This window comes from Stegastes partitus, unplaced genomic scaffold (assembly GCF_000690725.1).
Source record: "Stegastes partitus isolate 25-593 unplaced genomic scaffold, Stegastes_partitus-1.0.2 Scaffold581, whole genome shotgun sequence".
NCBI classification, from domain to species: domain Eukaryota; kingdom Metazoa; phylum Chordata; class Actinopteri; family Pomacentridae; genus Stegastes; species Stegastes partitus.
In genome coordinates this window covers 102221-126707 of record NW_007578312.1, presented here as the reverse complement: position 1 = coordinate 126707, position 24487 = coordinate 102221, and the positions used below count along the sequence as shown (strand labels likewise).

At 40.7% G+C, this 24487-nt stretch overlaps 3 protein-coding genes across 3 annotated transcripts; 1 reads left to right on the top strand and 2 right to left on the bottom strand.

The window, feature by feature from the left end:
* Positions 1–1746: 1746 nt before the first annotated feature.
* Positions 1747–5298, top strand: krt98 (keratin 98). The gene is made up of 8 exons (XM_008288919.1): positions 1747–2085; positions 2627–2709; positions 3103–3259; positions 3742–3903; positions 3982–4107; positions 4683–4903; positions 5042–5052; positions 5156–5298. Exons 1-8 carry the CDS (start codon positions 1747–1749, stop codon positions 5251–5253), a joined length of 1197 nt encoding a protein of 398 aa, XP_008287141.1. The 3' UTR covers positions 5254–5298.
* Positions 5299–8178: 2880 nt separating this feature from the next.
* Positions 8179–10409, bottom strand: krt15 (keratin 15). The gene is made up of 7 exons (XM_008288915.1): positions 9848–10409; positions 9596–9678; positions 9330–9486; positions 9052–9213; positions 8831–8956; positions 8514–8731; positions 8179–8408 (listed from the first exon to the last, which is right to left on the bottom strand). The coding sequence occupies exons 1-7, from the start codon at positions 10328–10330 to the stop codon at positions 8294–8296; spliced, it is 1344 nt and encodes a 447-aa protein (XP_008287137.1). The 5' UTR covers positions 10331–10409; the 3' UTR covers positions 8179–8293.
* A 7439-nt stretch (positions 10410–17848) lies between these two features.
* On the bottom strand, positions 17849–24248 carry LOC103362535 (keratin, type I cytoskeletal 19-like). The gene is made up of 9 exons (XM_008288916.1): positions 23917–24248; positions 22737–22865; positions 22020–22102; positions 21609–21765; positions 21325–21486; positions 21112–21237; positions 18624–18853; positions 18498–18535; positions 17849–18414 (listed from the first exon to the last, which is right to left on the bottom strand). Exons 1-9 carry the CDS (start codon positions 24220–24222, stop codon positions 18308–18310), a joined length of 1338 nt encoding a protein of 445 aa, XP_008287138.1. The 5' UTR covers positions 24223–24248; the 3' UTR covers positions 17849–18307.
* Between the last annotated feature and the right edge of the window lie 239 nt (positions 24249–24487).

The following is a 24487-nucleotide window of genomic DNA, read 5'->3' as shown; positions in this document are numbered from 1 at the left end:
TAATTATGCAGTAGTTAATAAAAAAGACATCAAATCAATGTGGGACTACTGTAGAATCACACCACAAAACACAGACTAGAAACTGGCCCTTAAAATAATTTAGGCTTGTGAGACTTGATGAGGATACAATATATAATTTTGTAGACAAAGTCAAGTGAGTGTTTTTGCAGTGCTTTGTGCTAAATGCTAATATTAGCAAACAAATGTACTTACTGCTTATTGCTAACATATGCAAACCAACTCCATCTCACGGCAATTCATAAGATAGTCACGAAATTGAATCTATTATTTGCCCAACTTTTTCGTGTTCCCGAGCACAAATTTCAAACCACTACATTTCAATTGGATTTATGTTTCGTGTCTGGGACACGTTTTTCCCCCATCAGACAGCGCATTTACTGGGATGTTTTTGTTGTTCTTTTCTTCCGACAGGCATTAACCAGTTTTCCTGTTATGGCCCGTCCACACTAATAACTATAGAGATCACTCTACAGATGTGTGCGCCCACACTGACCAACGTTAACATTCTGTAAACACCGGCACTGAGCAGCTACCATGTTTCTTCTTTTGTAAAGGCAGTCCAAATAAACATAGTTCTCATCAATTTAAACCCCTAAATGGATTTAAAGTTTAATATTTCACCCTCCATTTAGGAGAAACGTCTATTTAGAAGAAAGAACTACAACTTCTAGTAGCATTACAATAAAACGTGATTGGACTCGCCATGAAATATGTAGTTCTTCTTGGGGTTTACAAATAGGGTTGTGTTTTTGTATTAATAAATTAAAATAAATGGATTGAAGTACTGATAAATGTGCTACTGTTAAAGTATAATACGTGTAGCTGGAGCCTATCCTAGCTGACTTAGGGCGAAGGCAGGGGACACCCTGGACAGGTCGTCAGTCTATCACAGGGCTACACTTAGAGACAGACAACCAAGCACACTCACATTCACACCTACAGACAATTTAGAATCACCAATTAACCTCAAGATGTATTTTTTGGACTGTGTGGGAGGAAGTCGGACAACCCGGAGAGAACCCACGCTGCAGACTGCATGCAGTCCTCACTGGGACGCGAACTGGTGATCTTCCAGCTGCGACGGTGCTAACCACCGAGCCATCTTGCAGCCCCCTTTGAACACATGGGACATTTATTTATTAATCACTATAACTGTGATGTAAAAACCTTATTTTACACAATCTTTAACGTATTGCCTTGAAGCTCGTGTGACGAAAATATCTTTAGCTGCCTTGCCCTCGGCCTTTAGGTTTCACTGAGGTGAAACTGTCACTGGTATGTGTCATTTCTATCACTGCTGTGAGCTGTTAGGCAATTACAGTGAATATTTTACAAAATAGCTTTACACAGGAACACATGATTTAAAACTCCTTGTTTGTGTCTTTAAACTTGTTTTCAGGCAACCAAACAAGCAATCAAACAGCTTAAGGTTTGTGAGTATTCAAGGAATGAACGCCCCTGTGCCGAGAAACAATAAAATGTGGAATCACAAGTTTGACCTGAAAAGAGGTGGAGGAACCCCTACCCACACCCACAGTGATGGAGAGATTGTGTAGAGGGGTAGGGGGGTGAACTGTCAGCCGCATTCCTCCCTTTCATCTAACGCGCCAAACCCCTCCCACCTGGCTCTGTGTGGCGGCTATATAACCAAGGAGACCAAAGTGATGCTCGCAACTGCAGACCAACTCCGGTGATCCTACCTGGTTCAGATCCAAACCCTCCAACATGTCGTTCAACACCAGATCCTACGGCCAGAAGACCATGAGTGTCTATGGTGGAGCAGGAGGTCGCGGTACCCGGATCTCCACATCCCAGATGAGCTACGCACCGACTCCTGGAGGCTTCAACCTGGCCGACGGTCTGGACCTCCACGTTGGGGCCAACGAGAAGGCCACCATGCAGAACCTGAATGACCGTCTGGCCTCCTACCTGGAGAAGGTTCGCACACTGGAGAAGGAGAACGACCGCCTGGACAAGCAGATCAGAGACTGGTACCAGAGCAGAACCGTGATCTCCCATGATTACACCAGCTACTTTGTCACCATCGAAGATCTAAAGGACAAGGTAAGAGGAAGGGGTCAGAGATGGGTGTGTCTCAGTGTTTTTTCTGTTGTTTTCCTCTCTCAGCTTTCTGGTGTTTCACTGTCAGTGTGTGGGGGAGAGAAAACATCTGTTGGTATGTGCTGTATGTGGGGACACACATAAGTTTGAGTTGGAGAGCCCGTAAACCCATCATTGTCAAAGTTTCAACATAGGCCATGGAGGAAGTGCAGATGTGTTTTTCACAACTGTTCTACCAGATTCATTCCAGCTTCTGATAGCAATCAGTGTCACACTGATAATTACGCAAGGTTGCAGTGCAGGTGTATAATAGAGCTCGACTGATATATCAGTTAAACTACATTTTACAGTTTTGTACAGGCTGCATGTATAGTTTTTTTTGCTGTTAGTTTTAAATGTTGATTTTGTTTTTGTTTGTTCACTATGTTAACATTAACATTCAAGTTAAACAAATGTTTCCAAACAAAAATGAGTTTTATGAGTCTATAATGAAAGTATATATGTATTACTCTTATATGAACCATGACTTTTTTTGCCTTCTCAGATCCGTATCGCCTCCAGGCTCAACGCCAAGACAGTCCTGGACATTGACAATGCAAAACTGGCTGCTGATGATTTCAAAGTGAAGTGAGTGTGCTCTGAGTGTGTGTGTCCCTTCCTTTCTTTACATCAAAGCGTGAACTCGTGTCTCAGTGACAGTTTCTGATCTGCAATAACCACCCTGAACAAAATGAAATAAGACACTGAACAGTACATTTTATCGGCTGCTATTTCTTTTTAACAATTCTTTTAGACATCTGTGCTTTGTGAGCTTGTGGCTTAAGTGTGTTATTATATGTGTTGTATTTTTATTATTGGAGCCTTGTCAAAAGAGAATTTCTGTCACTATTTGGGACAGACAATAAAGTCTATCTATCTATCTATCTATCTATCTATCTATCTATCTATCTATCTATCTATCTATCTATCTATCTATCTACAACGACTCACCAAACCTTGCCTGACCTGATGCACCTTCAGGTACGAAAACGAGCTGGCTATGAGGCTGGCTGTGGAGGCCGACATCGCCGGACTGAGGAGGGTCTTGGATGAGATCAACCTGGCCAGGATGGACCTGGAGAGTCAGTACGAGTCCCTGAAGGATGAGCTTCTCATGCTCAAGAGGAACCACGAAGAGGTGAGAGTGTAGAAGGTGATGCAGAGCGAGTGGCGGTGCACCAGTTTGAATCAGTCTAATGTTTGCTGATGACAGTTTTACAAGCAGCAAAATTAATTAGTTTACATTTAATACATTCCTGCACACATGCCAGCAACAACTGTCAGACAAAGTTATCACTACTTGCCATCTGTCATGGCCTAAGCTGGTCAGATTTCAAACACGTGACCTCAGCCTAACAGTGATAACACTGAGCAAATAAACAGCTCAGCCGTCTTCTCGTTTTCCCCGTGCTGACCTTCCTCTCTCTGCACACTTCCATGTATTCTTCTCTCGCTCCATTAGCTCATAGCTGCCCAACACCTCCACCCACCACACCCACCCACACACACACACACACACGCACACACACACACACACACACACACAAATCAAATGACCCACAACACAATCATTTTATTTTACTACGATGATGATGAAGTTGTGCCTCTTGACCCCTGCAGGAGATGGCTCTGCTGAGGAGCCAGATTGGCGGTCAGGTGAACGTGGCCGTGGACGCCGGCCCCTCTACGGACCTGAACCAGGTCATGACAGAGATCAGGGATCACTATGAGACTGTGATCTCCAAGAACCGCAAGGAGCTCGAGTCGTGGTACCAGAACAAGGTGAGAGGTGAAGCTGCAACCACTCAAGTGCCTGTTAAAGATTGAACGGCAGCTTTAACATGTTGTGTTTCTGCTCAGATCGCAGCAGTGGAGCAGGATGTGCTCACACACACAGAGATTCTAGTGACGTCCCGGTCAGAGATAAAAGACCTGAAGAGCACCCTCCAGAGGCTTCAGATTGAACTGCAGTCCCACCTGAGCATGGTAAGGCAGCAAATTGTAATCTTAATGAATATCTACTAGAAATAACATCGTTGTGCTACAGTTTCAAGACTAATAACAAGCTGCAGGTTTATTGAAATAGCTTCCAAGAGTAAGGAGAGTGATATGACCGCCAGATCTGGGAAGCTGTTAGAAGCAGTTGGAATGAAGACTAGAGGCACCACATGGTGGCTGCAAAAGAAATAGTTTGGTGCATAAGACCTCCAAATGCCATAAAATGTTGCAACGTTACGGGGATTAGGTTTAAGTGCACCGAACAATGTGTGAATTTGGTAACTTTAAAAGTGCCTGGAGGTGGATTTTATTACCATATATCTGGTGCAGGCTAGTTATTTTCGGTTTTTATTGCTAAGCCAAGCTAACTTGCTGCCATCTGTTGTCGCTTTGTGTTTAGCATAGACATGCGAATTTTAGCTATCTTGCTTTTGGCAGGAAAGCAAATAAAAGTATTGCTCACATTGTCGTTGCTCAGTCATAATAACAGACCTTTTGATAGGTTTTTCTATGCACACTGTTTAACCTGCATCAACCTCTGAATTTCTAATGTCTAATCACAGAAAGTATCTCTGGAGGGAACCCTGGCAGAGACTCAGGCCCGCTATGCCGCACAGCTCGCAAACCTCCAAAACATGGTCACAAGCCTGGAGGCTCAGCTGTCGCAGCTCCACACCAACATCACCAGCAACAAGCAGGAGTATGACATGCTGCTGGACCTCAAGACCCGGCTGGAGCTGGAGATCGCAGAGTACAGGAGGCTACTGGATGGGGAGGATGAGAGGTGAGAGAAACACTGACGGGAGAAAAGTTGGAAAAGATGATGAGGAAATATTGAGTCAGCAACTGCAGAGGGAAAAAAATGTGCTTTCAAGTGATCGAGACTAATGATTTCTTCTTTTTTTTTTTCCTCCGCTACAAGCTCAAAACAAGGTAAGCAAGGTTTCACATATCTACTATATTCTTATTTTATCAATGAAAACATTGCTTTAGTTTGAGGAGATGTCGTGATTGTTGTTTCTTTTCTTTTCCTCAGTGGTCACAAAGGTAATCACAGTGGTGGAGACAGTTGTGGATGGAAAGGTGATCCAGAGCAGCAAGACTGTCGACGTGGATGTGGATGAAGTTGAGTGAAAAATTGAAAGCAAAAGCCAATAAAGATTATGCAGTCCAATTGAAGTCACTTGTGTGGTCTGTTTGTGATTCTAAGATGAACAGAATATTTCCCGTTTCACCATTATTGTCACTCACTCTTCAAAAATCACATTTTTTTCTCTACAGTACAAATACTGTATAAGGGAAAATGTAGTCACATTTACTAGTTTTTTTTTCATATTCACATACATGTGACAAAAATGTTGCAGGTACAAACACACTGAGAAATATTTTGTATTTTAAGCCTTTTTATATGGCATATTTACTTTGGGGTTCAGTCTCACTGCTCTTACTATTAAGACTGTATTATAGCAAACAAGCTACAAAGAGCTGATACAGAGAAAATGCTGGTTTGGATAGAGCTAAAAGATTGATTTACCCCTTACCCCTTTGGTTCTTTTGGTAAATTTCTAACCAAGAAACTTTCTAAATTTAAACAGTTGATGGTCTCTAAATAAGACACACTTGATCTAAAAACTTTAATATTAAGTCTCTCTGTCTCATGGGCAAAAATTGTGATGGAATACATTGCCATCATCTCATCTATACACCGCTTCATCCTCACTAGGATCGCAGGGGGCCTGGAGCTTATCCCAGCTGACTTAGGGCAAAGGCAGGGGACACCCTGGACAGGTCGCCAGTCTATCACAGGGCCACACTTAGAGACAGACAAGCAAGCACACTCACATTCACACCTTACGACAATTTAGAATCACCAATTAACCTCAACATGCTTTTGGACTGTGTGGGAGAAAGCCGGAGAACCCGGAGAGAACCCACGCTGCACGGGGAGAACATGCAAACTCCACGCAGAGAGATCCCGTTGCCCCCACCGGGATGTGAACCAGCGACCTTCTTGCTGTGAGGCCACAGTGCTAACTACTGCTCCATCTTGCAGCCCTGGAATACATCCATCCATCCATTATCTATACACCGCTTAATCCTCACTAGGGTCGCCCCAGGAATACAATGGATTTTAAATATTATGTTCATGACTCTAGACAGAAAATAAAGTGGAGTTGCAGAAGTTAACTTTTTAGCAGCTCAGATAAACCCTGACCGGCTTCCTACTGGCACATTTATATGGTGTTTCCTCCAATAATTGTGGTAGCATTTCTTAATTCAGAAAGATTCACATTTACTTATCCAAATGAAGAACAGTTTCTGGATCTGGGGTTTGAGCAAAATGAGTAGAGTTCAGTTCTATGACACAGGCTATGTCACTGATTTCTCCTTAATAATAGACCAAAATCTGTTTCTAAACAAATTTCAGGTCCAAAATAATCAGTCCAATTGCTGAATCTTCACTCATATTCTAACTACAAGGCCAAATTTTCAAAGTCAAGGGCACAACTGCTCCTTTTCTTGTCTGTAGTTTAATATTTGTAATATATTTTACAGTGCACATTCTCCAACAAGCAGGAAGTGTTAACAGTTGCATGAGGTGGGTCTGAGGAGAGAGGTCATTTTCCCCATGAACTGTAATTATAAAAGAGCGGATTTATAGTGCTTTCTTATATCTACAGCTTTTAAAACCATCAAGATTTTAACTGTTTTTTTCTGGAACCCATGAAGGCACCATTCCTCAGATATGTAGATGTTTTGCCCACGAGTGGCCAAACAAAGGTTGATGCAGTTTTTTTTTTGTTTTATGAGCAACAACAGTGTCCAAAAGTGTGTATTAGGGGCGAGAACATTTTTATAAATGAGTACAAGTGGGGTTGCAATGTGGCTTGGTGGTTAGCATCGTTGCCTCGTAGCAAGAAGGTTGCCAGTTCGCAAACTCCACGCAGAAGAACCGGTGGGGACACTGGGATCCTTCTGCGTGGAGTTTGTATGTTCTCCCCGTGCAGCGTGGGTTTTCTCCGGTTTCTCCCACAAGGTCCAAAAACATGTTGAGGATTTAGCAGTGTGTCTATGGATGCTATTACCAGCAAGCATCATATTACAGCTGAAAAAACCTGAATACCCATGAACGTAAAAAAAACAAAAAAACAAAGGTTTAGAACAGCATGTTGGAGGCATATGGCAAAACTAAACAAAGAAATAATGAATGAGAACTCAAATTAGATGGTAAGCCGAGCATGACACTGAGGGATTAGGTGGATTGACAGACGATGCGAGACTGAATGCTACATTGCCCACATCAGACTCCCAGTGGGGCTGAGTCGGGTCAGAATTTAAAGATTTCCTCATTATCATGTGATTCACTTATTAACAGTTGTCAATACAGCCAATGATATATAGCAAAAAGGTTTTAATGTTTAATTTTCCATATCTGAATCTCACAAATGTAAAACATAGGCTAATGTTGCAACACTTGATGTAACTAACTTTCAAGGGTGTTTTTAAATGTTTCCAAAGTTTTATTTACTGTTTAAAAATTCTGCTGAGAGGGTGCCACTATAGCTCACCTGGTTGAGCAAGTGTCCTATGTGTAGGGGTACAGTCCCAATATGGAGGTCATGAGTTCGAATCCTGCTCATGGCCCTCCCCCCATTCTTCTCCCCCACTTTCCTGTCTCTATCTCACTGCACTATCAAATAAAGGCACAAAGACCAACAAAATAACTTTAAAAATGAGCCTGAATGCTGCTTTTGAACAGCTTTAGAGCTGTAGTACTGTATTGCCAAATTTTATGTGGCCCAAATCCAGAGCTCACTAGTATTTTAGTGGAAATTCTTGAGAAAAGGAGAGAACATTATTGCTCATATTCACTTCCTCAGTTCCTTTAGCCAGTTTCATCCAGCACATATTGTGATGCAATTCTAGGTAGGCTTTATATTCATATCTGTCAGAATAATGATGTCTGAAATTTGACAGAAGCCTAAAGAAAGACCTTAATGGTTCATGAAAAATAGTGCAGAATGATTTGGAATTAAAAAGACAAACAGGACAACATGGTAGTCAGCAAACAGAGAGGCTTTTATTGCAGTCACACTTGTGTTTGAAGCAATTTTCTGTTGTTAAGATAGTGAGTTTGTGGCCTCTGTATGTTGCATTTGCACCCTGTGACAGTTTATGATGCGATGGAGGATGAGGAGGACATCACCACGCCGTCTTTCATCTCCTCCGTGACCACGATAACCTTTCTGGTGCTGGTGCTGGAGCTGGAGGTATCTAAACCGCCAATGCTGTGGGGGCAGACAGAAGTGCAGTGTTTGCATTAAAATCTTTCTAAGGCTTCAGTTTACAGAGATAGTTTATATACTATTCTTTCTTCGTTTGTGTTTCCTTACCTGCCCTCCCCATCCAGTAGCCTCCTGTATTCTGCGATCTCCATCTCCAGCCGTGTCTTGATGTCCAGCAGCATCTTGTACTCTTGGCCCTGGCGTTCCATGTCGGCACGCAGCTGCATCAGCTGTTCCTCCAGGCTGGTCACCTGCATCTGGAGGCCTTGTAGCTGCATAGCATATCGTGTTTCTGTATCAGCTAATGTGCCTTCCAGAGCTGCTTTCTGAGGGGGACACAGAAGAGAACGAATGAATAAACTGAAGGCGGGATGGTAAAATGATGCAACGGTAAATAGGAGTAAAGATAAATCATTGGCATTTACCATGCTGAGTTGTGATTGTAGCTCAATCTCCAGGCCCTGCAACGTGCGACGGATCTCGGTGATTTCTGATTTGGATGTTTGTAGACTTTCTGTGCTTTCTGCGACCTCTTTGGTCAGCGTGGTTGACTGCAGGAGACGAGAGAAAATGTCATTTGTCAGTGCATACCTTCAAACAACAGCCTATGCAGACAAAGTAAAATCACAAACTCAACAAGTCTTACCTTGTCATCAAACCAGTTTTGAAGTTCTTTCTGGTTCTTGACGGCCACAGCCTCGTACTGTTCACGAATTTCAGCCAAAACGGCATTCAGGTCTGCTTGTGGTTTTGCGTCAACCTCCACATTGATCTGTCCAGTCATCTGGCTCCTCATAGCTGCCATTTCCTATTGAATAAGTAGTTTGAGGAGATTTACACTCTGCTGAGTTGTTCTACATTCAAGACAGGAAAATAATTACAATGCAAATTTGCTCTGACGTCTGTTTAGTGTTTGCTGCCCACCTCCTCGTGGTTCTTCTTGAGGAAGATCAGCTCTTCTTTGAGGCCTTCTATCTGCATCTCTAGGTCTGATCTGGCAAGCGTGAGCTGATCCAGCAGTCTCTTTAGGTCCGCAATGTCTGCCTCCACTGATTGACGCATGGCAAGCTCATTCTCATACCTGTGAGGCAGCAAGAGATCATTTGAGACATTTGCATCATCTTACATCACTGTACACATCTTTCATATTTTGCTTAGTTCTACAAGTTATCATTCCTCCTGACACTTACTTGGTTCTGAAGTCGTCTGCTGCAAGCTTTGCATTGTCTTGGGCCAGGTAGATGCCTCCATTGGTAGAAATGGCTTTCTGGATCTGTGTGATGGAGAAAAATTTCTTATTGCATAAATACAGCAATGTTTTCATCAAATGGTCTCCAACTACAAAAAGACAGAAAATTTTACATGCACATGATTCAAGTTCCAATGCAACTTTTTAAGTATGCATGCATACATTGCATGGTAAATACTCTTGTGTGATATACCTTTTCCTGCAGGTCAGCAATGGTGGCGAAGTAAGCGGAGTAGTCACGTGCAGAAGGTGAGGTCTTGCTCTCCAAGAACTGCCGAATCTTGAGCTCCAGCTCAGCATTGGCCTTCTCAAGGCTGCGCACCTTCTCCAGGTAGGAGGCCAGACGGTCATTCAGGTTCTGCATGGTGGCCTTCTCGTTGGTCCCAACGTTGAGGTCAATGCAACCACCGCCAAAGCCTCCACCTGCGCCACCTCCGAAGCCTCCACCTGCGCCACCTCCGAAGCCACCACCATAGCCTCCACCGAAGCCTCCAGCGTAGCCACCACCGTAGCCACCACCGTAGCCACCAGCTGAGCCTCCTGCACCACCATAAGCCGTCGAGATTTTCGATCCACTTCCAGCTGAACCAGCATACATACTGGCAGCATACATCCTTCGGACCGGGGCTACACCCCCGGCAGAGCGCCTGGTGTAAGACGTGGTGACTGATGTCATGGTGGTTGCTGTGAAGCCTGCTCAGGAGGTCTGCCTGCTCTGAAAAGAAGGAGAGGGCTGAGATGCACAGCTCTGCTTCTGCCTCCTTTTTATCGTGCATGAGTGTGCTGTGTGGGTGGAGGCCTGAAGGGAGGAGCATTACCTAAAATGGGTGCCCAGCCCCACCCATCACACACATCTTTCAAACTCTTTTGTGCAATCATCAAAAGAAGTCAGATTAAGCTGTATTCTACTTTAAAAAGCAATTTTCTGAATTGATTTAAACTTTCCAACTAGCTGCAAACGTCATACAGATGCGGAAACATGTTTGTTACATCATGATATTCATCTTTTCTTCCAAGGTTAAGTATCATAGTGCATCAGGCCATCCTCGTGGGCCTTGAGCTTTTGTTTCCTCAACATATACTACAAGTTATGAAACAGCCACACCCATCACTGTTTGCCTCAACTTAGTTCTTCAGCCGATTGCACAGGTTTTAGATGTGTACCTTTATTCTTTAGGAGGACAGCCAGTCCATACCAGTCACACTTGTTTTGTTACCAAGGCAATAAGCACTGTAAACACTGTGAAATTGATCTGTATCAAGTTTATTTTACTTGACGCACAGCCAGTAAGCTTATTATCACACACCTTTGTCTTTCTTGTCTATGTTACCTTCCATAAAAAACATCTTTCATGCACTGGTTCTTTTGTGTAGGTATGTTCACATTAAAAACTTAATTCTGTTTTGTGCTCTGCAGTAGCCTGCAGGGGTTTGCCAGTTACAGGCAGTTTTTATAGACCTACGTGATGTCAGCGAGACCTGGCATTATTCAAGACTGGGCACAGCACACTGCTGGAAAGCTCAGCACAGATGCTCCTGCACATTATTTGCTTTTCTACTTTGATTTGGCATTGTGCTATGGCATGTGCACCATGCCCAAAAAGAACAAGCTCTTGCTTGTTCACTTCTTTCCATGTCGCCATGGTATTTCTTTTATAATGCCCCTGAGGATTTTGCTCAACTGTCTCACATCAAGGATGTAGAAATGATTTTAAAACTGTAACAAAGAGTTTTTCTTTACCTCTAAGTAACAAATAACTATTGCAGACTGTGCACAAATAAGAAATACAAACCAGATGTGTCTTTTCACTGCTGCTTATCATTTTGAGGTTGCAAATGCCTCCCGTGCATGTGTTAAACAGCAATAAATTATGTCTAAGACAGTGATTAGTTTGCACTTATATATGAGTGAGGCGGTTTTTGTCTCTCTAGAGACAGCATTTCACACCAGCACACCAAACCCCTGCATACACAGACTGCACCATGTAGTTCTGCACAGCCTGATCCATCCCCCACCCCCAGCCTTGCTGTTTTAGTACGGATCTGTTGCACTACCAGCAGAACCAACTTGTTTGTATAAATGTGTGTGCAAACAATACAGTGCAAAAAGAGACCGGCTGAGTTAGTTTATGTAAAGTTTACCATATGTCAGAGTCACAATTTGAAAAACAGATATCAAAGATATGTTAAGGTGTGATAGATTTCAGAAGTCATAACACTGAAAAACAGGCTAAAGTGTGTTAAATGAGACTTTGTAACACTCACCTGTTTGTGATACTCTGATTGTAGTTGTGAAACTAGCTGGTATGTTAAATGTTAAATACTAAACACACCACATAGTTTACAAATTCACAATTCACCTAATATAAAAGGTGCAATTTTGAGAATATAAAGACATTCAGCAAATGCTATGAAAGAAGGCTTTGTATTAGTAATTGGCTGTTGTCAAATATGATGTAGAGCATCAGTGAACTATTTTTCCTCTGGCAGCACGGCAACGGCTGCTTCAGTGGTGGTTCTGTCTGTCTGTCTGTCTGTCTGTCTGTCTGTCTGTCTGTCTGTCAGTCACACTAATCTGCAGATCAACAAAAAGTTGCAAAGTTCCAGAATGGGACTCTGGCTGGAGCTGACGCTGAGTTCCAAACTTAATTTTGCTTCTCAAATTCATGCTGTTGAATAGTATCACAGACTGACGCTGGCTGGTGTGTTAACAGTCATGAAACACACAATCATTTCTGTTAGCAGGCGAAACAGAAAGATATTAAAACTTTCTTGCAACATCTTTAAACATATTAAAACGTTATAAATCATGTCTTTGTATAGACTGTGTAGTGTTTTTATTTAAGTGCAGTAGTTGATTGTGTTGAGTATCACTGTGCACCTTCCTTTGTTGGTGAGAAGGAAAGGATTCTTGCTCTTGCTTGGTGATGTTACTGCGTTCCTTTCTTGGGATGTTAGGCTAGAAAAAGATATTTACGCACTGTTGCTGAAACTTCAAACCTGTGTTGCTCTGCTTCTGTTAGATTTTTGTTGCTATGCCTGATTCTGCGGTTGTGATGAGGTCCATGACTGGTGACTGCTGTGGAGTTGAATGCTTTGGCGAAGACGTCTTTCTCTGATTGAGTTCATTCCCCATCTGATAGTTTCTTCATCCACCTGTCTACGATGTCGTGTGCTTCTCAATTATAAACAAACCCTTTGTGAGCATGTTAGCAAGGTGCATCCACTCGAATATGCTAACATACTAAATCTATCAAATGAAACGTGTAACACAACAGCAGTGAAATCATTGTCATTTTATTGTTGTTGTGTAAAATTATTTCATTTGTTGCATTTATCATGTTTGCATTAGGGCATGCTAACTGTAAACTTCATTTATCCAGTGACTGGAGGGGACAAAATACATTGCATTCATGTTTCCTGGTGATGAATCAGAACTGATGGATTTTCATCGAATGCCATCATCAGGTCAAAATTCCTATTAATCCAATACTTTGTGTAAGACTAGAAATAGCCACAAAAATGTTGCCATTTCCAGCTTAATCACCACTACACATATCATAGTTTAGCTCCTAATGGCAGATTTCTTAATTCCTCCATTGTCACTGCATCTGAGTAAAGCCTTACAGAGCTGCTAAAGCTGTTGCCTTGTTGTATTTCATCCAGTGTTAGCAGGTTATCTGCAGCAGTTCTGTCATAAATAGATCTGTGGAACGAATGTGAAAAAGTTTGTGCTTTGTTAAAAGTAAAACTGATAATAATTTTTTTAAAAACATAAATAAATAAAAATTCTTTTTTTTTTTTTTTTTTTAATGGTAATAAAGCAGTCATTTAAATTTCCTACTACAGGGTCCTGCAGGTCAGGACCGATTATTTCTGATATATTCTGCACAAGTCCTTAAAATTCTGACATTAACTGATGGGCTTAATGTTCATTCTTTTCACAAGTTATGTTAAAAAGCCACATTTGATGATAATGTGGCTTTTAATGTGGCTTTTAAACCATAATTCTGGGATTAAACCAAATCCCAGAATAAAATTTTTTTTTCATCACTTTAAATATATATTCAATGTGTTTTATCTGTTTCTGCTCATGTAAAAAAGTAAGACATTAGCTTTCCTTGCGTATTTGTTAAATGTTCTTTGCATAAAAGCTTATAATTTAGATCTGTCTAAGCAGATTTGTCTAGATTGTGTTTGTCCTAGGAGCTTCAGGAAAAAGCAATGGGACATTCTTTTCACCTGAACTAAAGAAGCCACTTGGATGAGGAATGAAATATCTTCAAGAGCCTAAAAGAGAAGTCAAGTTGCTTTTAACTGGAGCTTAAAGGTCTTGTTAATAAAAGTGATGCACTCAAATTCATGACAAATAAAGCTGATAAGAAAATGACAGATCAGACACATAGTACAGGTAAGTATATTTATCTGACCTTCAAATCCATTACCTCCAGGTGAGGTGCCAACACTAAGCTCCTGAAAGGAGCGACAGATGGAATCTGTTTTATTTTTGAACTTCTGACATTTAGCCTCTTCTGTTCTCTGAAGTGTGTTGTTTATTTACATGGATTCCTGTGGGTCTCTGGCAAGGAATTTTAAAAGATCTCAAAAATCATTTGCAAAAAATCATTTTTCATCTATTTCAAATAACTGAAGATTGTAGGGGGCTGATCGCCCAAGAAAATTCTGACTTTTTGTTGCAAAAAAGAAGAGAAGTCATCTCCAAGAGCCCCAAAATTTTATCATAGGATCTGCAGGTAAATGTTGGTATCACAGTGGTGCAGAAAGTGATTGCATGAAGTTGACCTGCATGACAAGTGTTCAAAGTCCAAACAGAAAGTGACAGCTTGTTATTAAACATGCAGGCAAAGTGCAGGTCTTGTGGGATTAATGTGCTCTTGACAGATGAATCGAAGATGGAATTGTTCGGCCACAGAAACAGAAGACATGTTTGCTTTTTGGTAAAAGAACCTCAAACCAGCTGTGATGCACGATATCGGAGACGTTTGAGGTTGCTGCACTGCCTCGTGTAGCAACTTGCAGAAAATGATTCAACTAAGTATTTCATCTGTCAGCGCTATTTCCAAGAGAATAAAATGTTTGCTTGTCTAAATATGAGGGGAAAAAGCCAATAGTGTCCATGAGATGTACTTTTCAAATGAGTGTGTATGCATGCATAATAAATGACATAAACTCCTTTGAAAATGTACGCAGAAAAATCATATAAAAGTCTAGTTGAGGCAGCTGTGGTTGTGAAACAGGGAGCTGTAACTGAAGGAAAGCATCTACAAACTTGCAGATACAAGTTAGTAACATTGCAAATGTTCCCATTGACCAGCTTTAGATTTAATTTCAGGTTTTCTTGTACAACACTCCTTATGTGCTGTTTAAACACTGCTCCCTGGGCTTCACACTCCCTTATAGGTTGACAGATACTTCACACATTCTCTCACTTTGACAATAAAGACAGTATTGTGCTAACAGGTGATTGATTGAGTGATTAATGTTGATGGTATTTGGAATGGTACATAAGGTGTGACTGTGTTGGTCATGCGTGAAGCAGAGTATGAAGAAAGCATGTAGTCTTTAACTCCAGTACATGTTCATTAAAAGGAGCATTTGGTTTATCAGAAGATAACATTTAAAATGAATTGAAGCCTTAAGTGATCTGTGTTCTGTGTCTACATGCATTTGGGAGGTTAAAGGTTGTGGTTCATCTTGCAGACTTTCGCCAGAAACCATGTCAGCATCTCTTTCTGACAGATTTACTATGCCACAGACCCCATTCACTTTTCAGCTAAATGAAAAAACGACCTCTCCGAATGCCAAAAGCCCATTCAAGTCTGAGTACGAAGTGCCTCGCTGACACAAATAACCGCAGCTTGGGATGAAAACAAGAACGCTATGTGCTGCGGCCTGACAAATAGCCGGAGGTGCTTCTACCTGGGTGTGTGCAAGCCACCACAAAACAACATCTCTTTTTCTTCTTCTCAAGGAGAGGAAATGAGCGACAGCGTGACTCACCGCAGAATCTGCAGCTGCTTTCTGATCATGCTATTCTGCTGTTATGTGTATGCTAACCATTCTGTTTCAGGGCCAGACTGGTTTCTGTTGTGTCTTGCAATGCCCTGCAGCTATCGTCCACACCCTTTGCGGACAGGAACAGTTCATGCACAGGCTCTGATTCTCTGGAAATTTCCAGCAAAGACTGTATGCAAATCTAAACAGAAACAGATTTACTGTTTTTGATATCAAAAAGAAATAAAAATAACTCATGAGTACCTTAATTGTCTCTGTGTTGCTTTTATGTACTGAGTATTAACTGAGCTGAAAACCATGTGAAGCCAGTTAAACCCTTAATTTTGTATTTTGTGGTATTAATAGGATGATTGTTTTCAGCTGCAGAAAGATTTACATTTCCTCATGTAATGCAGCCAAACATGAGGTGAAAGTAACCACTGTGCCTTCTGTTTCTGCTTACCGAACATCCACAGAGAGAGCACAACAGCAAAAACACACACCAGCTGGGAATTTGTCCACCCTGTCTGACTGACAACTTTGACACCAGGAGAGCAAATGCAAGGTTACAGTTTCAGTTTGAAATGTGACTTTCTGTACATACGTGAGCTGCAAAGGTACAACAATGATGCTTTTTTTTGTTCTTGTCTCTTCATGCAGATTAATCTAAATTCTGAGATCTGGAAAGCGAGGTGAATTAATGTCATCTTCGCTGTCTAAACTTGATTTTGCTTTGCTGCACAAAACAGCTGGAACACTATGAATCACTGTTCAAAAGAGCTGTTAATTGCATTTAATACCACGGATTATAAAGTAGCATTGATGTGCTTAAAAAAAAGCAGTACTAAAGCTGTGAAAGGAAGAACAGTATTAACTGCTGAATCATTCTAACCAGCAGGTTGATTGATTTAACTAGAGAGTTTTGGATGTTTGGAGACGTCAAGCCTCTACTTGCATCAGCTCCACCCAAACCAAGAATATTTGGCGACTCAGGAATGACAGCAGTGGAAAGAAATTAAATATATTTATTCAGTTACTGTGCTTGAGTAAGAGTTTGAGGTACTTGTAATTCTTTTTTTCCCCATTTTATGCTACTTTTTACTTCCACTCCAGTATATTTCTAAAAGAAATATTGTATTTTCTACTTCACTAAATTCATCTGACAGCTTAAGTTCTTTTAAGATACATTTTTTTACACACTGGATAGACTGATAAGCATTTTAATATAACATATCGTTAAAGATTTAAGCAGTGGTTTTCAATTTTTTTTGTTTTGTTTTGTTTTCTTTTTTTTCTTTTTTTTGCATAAAACGGTGTGCAGTAGTCACAGCCACATTTCTGGTATCTATAAATTGCACCATCAAATATTCATTGTTTTTTTTTTCCTTCTAAATTTTGCACATTTTAATTTCAATACATGCTCAAACAATCCAATATTTCAGCAAAAATCTAAGATTAAAGAAAAAGTACAAAAATTGAAGACAGATTCATGTATCAGTATTTAGTTTTTTCTTCTTTTTCCAGTAATCATCTCACTGCCTCTTCGATTTATCTGCTGTCTCTGTATGTAAACTGGCTATAAAGTAGTTCAAGCTGGCTTCACCTGCAGCAGCTGTAATGTGTAATGTCATGTAAAGAAGCCATATATAACAATATATAAGTCAGAGGGACCAAACCAGGACTTTTACTCACTAATTTTTATGTACTTTTGCCTCAGTAGGATTTTTCATGCAGGACTTTTACTTGTAATGGAGTATTTTTACATTGTTGTGTTGGTACTTTTACTTAAGTTAAGGATCTGAATAGTTCTTCCACCATTGAGGAGGCATCTGTGAACCACTTTTATTTTTTAGACATGTATAGACTTCTATATTCTCTGGGGAATGTTTTTTCTTTCTGCACACTTCTGCATCTGCAGTTTTAAAAATGGCATCATTAATGTGCCCTGACTCCACACTATTTGCACAGTGTCACTGTTTATTGTTCTCTGAGTAAGTTAAACTAATCATGCTCTGAAGGTCCCCCGTGCAGCAACAATGTGTTTCCACTTGAGATAAAGATGGTTACACAAACCACTGAAGTGGAGCCAAGATTCCACTTTTTGAGAAAGAAAGTCAAAGGTGACATCTGGTGGCCAAGAGGTAAATCACACTGTAAATACCACACTTAAAATAAATGCTTGATTTTTCTTGATTTATTTTTGCAGATTCTCATGATTTTCACCAGAGCAAACATACAGGAGATGCACACCTTACGCCCATGCAACATAAACACTTTGAGTTTTTTATCCATTTCTTTACGTGACTTGAAGCTGACTTGTCTTTTAACCCTTTTAAAACCCTTGTGGAAAAAAAGTGGTTTTAGCAACAGATTTGTGATGAAATGATGCCAAATGTTAAATCTTCGTTTTCTGACTTCTATTCATATTTTGGTTTCACACTCATCAGATGAAAACATCATGCCTTGTTGCAACTTTGCTTTGCATTTCCAGAAAAAAATTAAAAAGAAAATAAAAGAAAATGGCAAGAAACAAAGATGCTTTTTCCCAACTAAGTGAATTACAGCGATCGATTTAAGACAATTTAGGTCAAATCGATGTAACAGTGGAAGCTCGGTGGCAGCAGGACTGAGCTAAGTGTTACTGAACAGTCTCCACTTGGGTGTCGACGGCAGAGGACACCACCTTTCCATCAATGATTTCCTCCACGATGGTCTTCACTCGTCTCTCAACATGGGGTTTGTGTTCTGCAGAGGACAAACTCAATGGCATCACAGTGCAAGGAGGAGAATTCAATGATCACAAGCTCACAGAGGACTGAGATGCTTACCTTCCACTTTTTCTACCACCTTGCTGATGACCACAGACCTGTGGAGACAGAGAACATTTATTTTAAAACATGTTTCAGTGCTCCAGCTGTTGGCCTACCACTTAAAAAAAACACTTCATCTCTCACTTCTTCTGAACAATCTGCTCTCCTTCCAGCAGCCTCCTGTACTCAGCGATCTCCAGTTCCAGCCTCATCTTGATGTCCAGCAGCTGGTTGTAGCTGATCTGCTGCTGCTCTATCGAGACTCTGAGCTGCTGCAGCTCCGTCTCCAGCGAGGTGATGGTCATCTGCAGCTGGCTGAGCTGAATGCTGTAGCGACTTTTCACTTCTTCCAGATTCTGCTGCAGCAACTGAATCTGCAGGAGTGATGTTAGGAGAGCTTCATGTGAGAGTGATCAGAGGTGCATTAAAGGCTATTATTCTTAAGTGTTGTTGTGCATTTGCAAAACACAAACTTAAAGGCTCACAATTATTTTCTAAGTGTTTACATTTTTGAGAATTATTCCATGATTTCATGCAAACCCCTACACATTCCTTCCTAATATGTTTCGAATGTCAGTGATGGAGGGTCTTTCCAAACCGTGTCAGAAGTTGACATAAAAGTTGACTCAGGCTCAACTTCTGCTGCACACAACATTATGTCACCCTGCATGAAAGCCGTGCACACATTCCTTGTAAATTTCTTTGTAAAGTCATATTTCTGCTGTCGTCCTCACAATTGTGGAGTTAAAATGTGATTTCCTTAGTTGCAAAATCCTGTCAGTGAGTGTTATAACTTGTTGTTCATTATTTTGTTGCCGATAAACACCTTTAAACACAAACTCTAGTACGTTTCAAAAAGCCAACTCTGATGAAAGTTAACTTTTAGGCCTTGTTAACACACCCACATGGTGTTTTTTTTATGCTAGATGATGCACTGTGAGTGAAATAACACCACGTCTGAGCATTTCCATCTTAAAACTGAAGTGCACCTATGACAGTCTTAAAAAACACAGATTTAGACTTCCTGGGTTTCATATGTAGCAAATCTGAGGAACCCATCCTTTTAATTTTTAGGGTGGAGCTTTCTGTGTCATTATTCTGAAATGGTTCCAGTTCAAATGTATGTAGCTGAATTACTCTACACTCTAAAAGGTAATACCGATGCTTACTTGAATCACATTAGTGTACTTTACTTATATCTCATTGTCCTGTTGATTTAACTCATGAACTGTGAGTATGTCCTCATTTTTCCTTCAAGAGTTATAAAACTAAGTACACTTGAGTAAACTGAACTTGAAACATTCTGTTCCTGGACTTAACACAGAGCTCAGCAGTGCGCATGTGCAGTAGAGAAGTGCAGGAGAAGTTTCCAGAAACTTTACAGGGCAGCTGTGGCTCAAGTGGTAGAGTCAGTTGGTCAGTAATTGGAAGGTTGGTGGTTCGATTCCGTCATGTCACCTGTGTCATGGCTGTTGTGTCCTTGGGCAAGACACTTTACCCACCTTGCCTGATGTGAATGTGTAGCTTACCACTCCTGGGATGAATGTGTGAATGAATAATTGACAGTGTAAAGTGACTTTGAGTGTCTAGAAAAGCAGTATATAAATCTGATCAATTATTATTACAATTTAAGTTTCTAACACAACTTTACATGCACTGCACTCTAACACAAAGATCAAATTCATTATACTTGCTATTTTTAATTTCACAAAATTAAGTAAATACAGCTAAATTTTAAGTAAACTTTACAAGTAGATATGAAGTAAACTGCATTTAAAACTAACGGTTATATTCACTTACCTTTTTTGAGTGCAACCGGTTTCCTAGATTCATTTAAGTAAAATCAACTTTTCAAATCTTACAGTGTAGATTAAACTTCAGATAAACGTCTGTATTTGGTTTTGCAGGACAAAGAAAGTGAATTTTATCCTCTGTCACCAAGATGGAAAGTGTACTAAGAATAGATTGTAATGAACAGTATGAACCGATGGAAATATTACATAACACCTTCCGATTAAGAAGGAAAAAAACAGCTGTCACTGAAATACGTTGAAATTGACAAAAGTAATAATAAATAAAGATTTTATGAAAATCATGACATTGCTTTTGAATTGTGGTTCAACAAAAATATTTTTAAAAAACAAACAAAAAAACAAGCAAACAAGCATGATGGGACCCATAAAGTAATATTTTGTTGAACAACCCTTTGAGCCAATCACTGCAATCAAGTGTTTTCTGTAACTCTCAATCAGACTTCTGCACCTGTTGATAGGTATTTTGATTTTGGCCCACAGCTCATCAGCAAAGTGCTCTCATTTGTCCAGGACAGTTTTGTTTGTTTTTTTAATTATTCTTTTCAACCACAAATCAAAAGTCTTTCTTATTTCACTAAATTATAATTTAGCAAACTTTTATTTATCATTACTTGTTTCAGTTCTTAGTTATTTGAGTGACTGTTGTGAAATTTTGCCTTTTCTTTAATGGAAGGGTATGAATACATTTGTGGATGATTGTATGAGCTTGTGAGTGTTGTTTTAAGACCTGCAAACCAACACTTTAATCCGATTTTTAAGTACAAGTAAGTAAGTAAGTAAGTGTGCCTTTGCATTCTGTTGCCTCCTCCATGGCTCACCTCTGTGTAGAGGCTTTGCCGAGAAATCTCTAAAGTCTGGTAGCTTCTCTTTAGTTCTGACAGCTGTGAGGAAGACTCCTTCACGGTCGTCGTCTGAGTTAGGATTTGCGTCTGGAGAGAATCCACCTTTGCACACAAATGTGAAAAATGTGTTATCTTTTATCATCACACTTTTCACATCCAGAGTTGTTTTGATAATGTCAGGCATCTCACCCTAGCTTGGAACCACTTCTCCAGCTCCAGCTTGTTCTTCACTGCCACAGATTCATACTGCTCCCTCATTTCCTCCAGCACCTTCGACAGATCCACGGACTGTGCACTGTCCACCTCTACATTCACGTTGCCGCTCTGCTGGACCCTCATCTGACGCATCTCCTGCAAATGCGCACAAAGGACGCGTCTTAACCTCCACCACCAACAGATGGCATCATTGCACTGGGAAACAGAGCAAACACCAGCTCAGTCAATGTGCTTGTGTGACAGTAAATGTTTCTCACCTCCTCGTGGTTCTTCTTCATGTACACTAGCTCCTCCTTCAGGCTTTCCAGCCTCATTTCCATGTCACCGATGCCAAGCGTGAGACTGTCCCGGACTCCTCGAAGACGAGCCACGTCGGCCTCCACCGTCGAGCGCATGTTCATCTCCACCTCATATCTACAGAGGAATACAGGAAGTTAGACATGCTTCATTAACATTTACTTGCTGTGTCATCATAAGTTGTAATAAAATAACATTTTCAGGTTCATCTGCTCTTCCAGTATCTGTAATGTAACTCCAGCCAAAATAAAAATGTTGTTTGTTTGTTTTTCAAATTTACATGCTACACTTGTTGATGTACAGCATATAATGACTTAATTACAGAGTGCACATGAATTACAACATGAAGCAACACAGGAATGCAAACCTACTTGACTCTAAAGTCTTCTGCAGCCAGTTGAGCGTTATCAATCTGCAGGATGATGCTTTGATTTGCAGAATGTCTTCTTGCAATCTAAGTGGGGAGCAACGAAATAACGTTAATTCTATATTATGTACAGGCTACTTTTTTTTTTTTTTTTTTAATAAATTTTCAGGATTCAAATCCTTATTTATGTTCCAAAGCTGCAGCAGTTCCGTTTCCTTTGGATGTTGTTCATAGCAGTTCAGTTGATCAACCTGTCTGGGAGCACAGGAGTCAAAAAAAAAAAAAAAGCTGTTCTCTTATCAATCATCGTCCTTGTCACAGCTGTCGTGTTACATGCACTTGATGTGCTTTTGCATTTCAAACAACACATTGTCACAGTGACAAATGTGACTCAGCTCAGACTGCACCGAAGCTGTAAATATGTCAAAAACAAAAACATTAGCGATGAATGAGTGAATAATCCCAAAGATATCTGTTTAACCACAGTGGACATTTTGTTTTGTTTGGAACAGCTAAAGAGATCCTTCGTCTTTCTTTCTCAACAGGTCACGTGTCGACATTTTAAATCGGTGAGCAGAAGTGTTTGGTTTCTTGCTTTGGTCAGTCTTTCTTTGGCACGCAGCGCATATGCATTCTGTGTTTCTTGTTTATTGCACTGTAAAATAGTTTCTCGTCATTTTAATGTGCAGATCTGATGTGTAAAATGTAAAACAAAAAGTACCTGCTCTCTCAGCCCAGCGATGGTGGCAAAGTACCCTGCGTGGTCGCTGGCAACAGAAGGAGCTCGCTTTTCATAGAACTCTTTGATCTGCAACTCCAGCTTCCTATTGGCTGACTCCAGAGAGCGCACCTGCAGGCAAAAAGAACATCCAGTCAATGTCTGAGGCTTTTTGTCTTTTTCTCACTGCTTCATAAAAAGGCAATGCTTTACTTAGCGTGACAGTGAAATGTTGCATGCAAGGAGCTGCATGCAAAAAAGCTGCTCTTTAATCTCTTCTGTCAATGTTTGAGGAAGTATTTGGATCCTTTACTCAAGTAAAACTGCAAAAAAAAAAAAAAAGTCCTACATTGAAAATTTCACTCCAGAAAATCAGCAAAATGCACTTTAAAATATCAAAATGTGGCAGAATGTCCTTTATATAAATGGATTATAACTGATATTTCAAGTTTCATTGACCTTTATAAGTGGTCAGAATGGAGCTAATTTAAAGTGTGTTTTGTTGTTTGAGTTACGATATAGTAATGTTTTGTATTTTGTGTGTTTCTTCTGTAACTAATGAATATAAAACAGTTAACACACCATTTATGCTCTGTCCACCTTTATAGCCACAATTATGTTGTATTTTATGAGTTCATATAGGTTTTTAATTCTGAATTTTCAGTAACTAGTGACTAAATGTAAAAATATAAAGTATATAAGTGCAAATATTTAATTCTGAAGTGCACAAGTACCAGTTAATGCACTATTCATGCTCTGTCCACCTTTATATGCATATCTTCTGCACTAAACCAGTTATAGTTAAGGAGGCACCACACCTAATTAAAGCAAATTAAAGTGCAAAACATAATTACTGGACAAAAACATGGAACAATGTAAAGGGTCAAGTTCCTAGTGAGTTGAATTAGTACAAAAAAGTGATGTGTGTGTGTATTTATATTTGGTTTAAAGTAACAGCTTGAGGAATATTTTGTTGTAAGTCACCAACAGGTGTTGCATCCTTTGTTTTCAGGTGCAGAATTAAAGTTGTGTACGTGTTTGCACATGCATGTGGGTAGTTCAAAACCAACTTTTTGCATATTTCTTACAATATAAAGACTGCAGCAGTGGTAGATGCATGCATTCAGAGGAGTGCAGGGAGGTGTGAATGCTCCAAGTACAAGTGTGCAGACTCTTGACTTACCTTCCCCAGGTAGGAGGCCAGGCGGTCGTTGAGGTTCTGCATGGTCAACTTCTCATCTCCGATCACCGCGGAGCCTCCGCTGGAGCTTCCGAAGGAGCCTCCGAAGGCGCTCAGCGAATCTGCAGAGAAGGCGGAGGTGGACTTGGAGATGCGCACTCCGTAGCTGTCGCCTCCACCGTACACGCTGGCCGCCCGCTGGATGGCGAAGGGCCCGGTGGACATGCGGCCCTGCTGCATCCATCCTCCGGCCAGGCTGGCGCTGGAGATGCTGCGGGCGCTGGAGATGCTCTGCTGGGTGAAGGCCATGGCGAGGCAGGCTTGGAGAGTCTCTGAGGAGTGATGGAGCTTTACACCTTCGGCTGTTTTATAGGAGGCAGGCGGCGTCAGGTCCCGGGTCACAGCAACGCTCGGAATGCAGATAATAATTTGTTTTAAAAAGTCATTAGGTGTGTACAGACGCATTAGTGACGCTCGGTAGAAAAGAAGGCTCGAAAATCCAGTTGGGCAGCTTAAAACTGATATGCAGACTGATATCCATCCGCACAGACAGGTAATTGTTTTCTAACTTGTC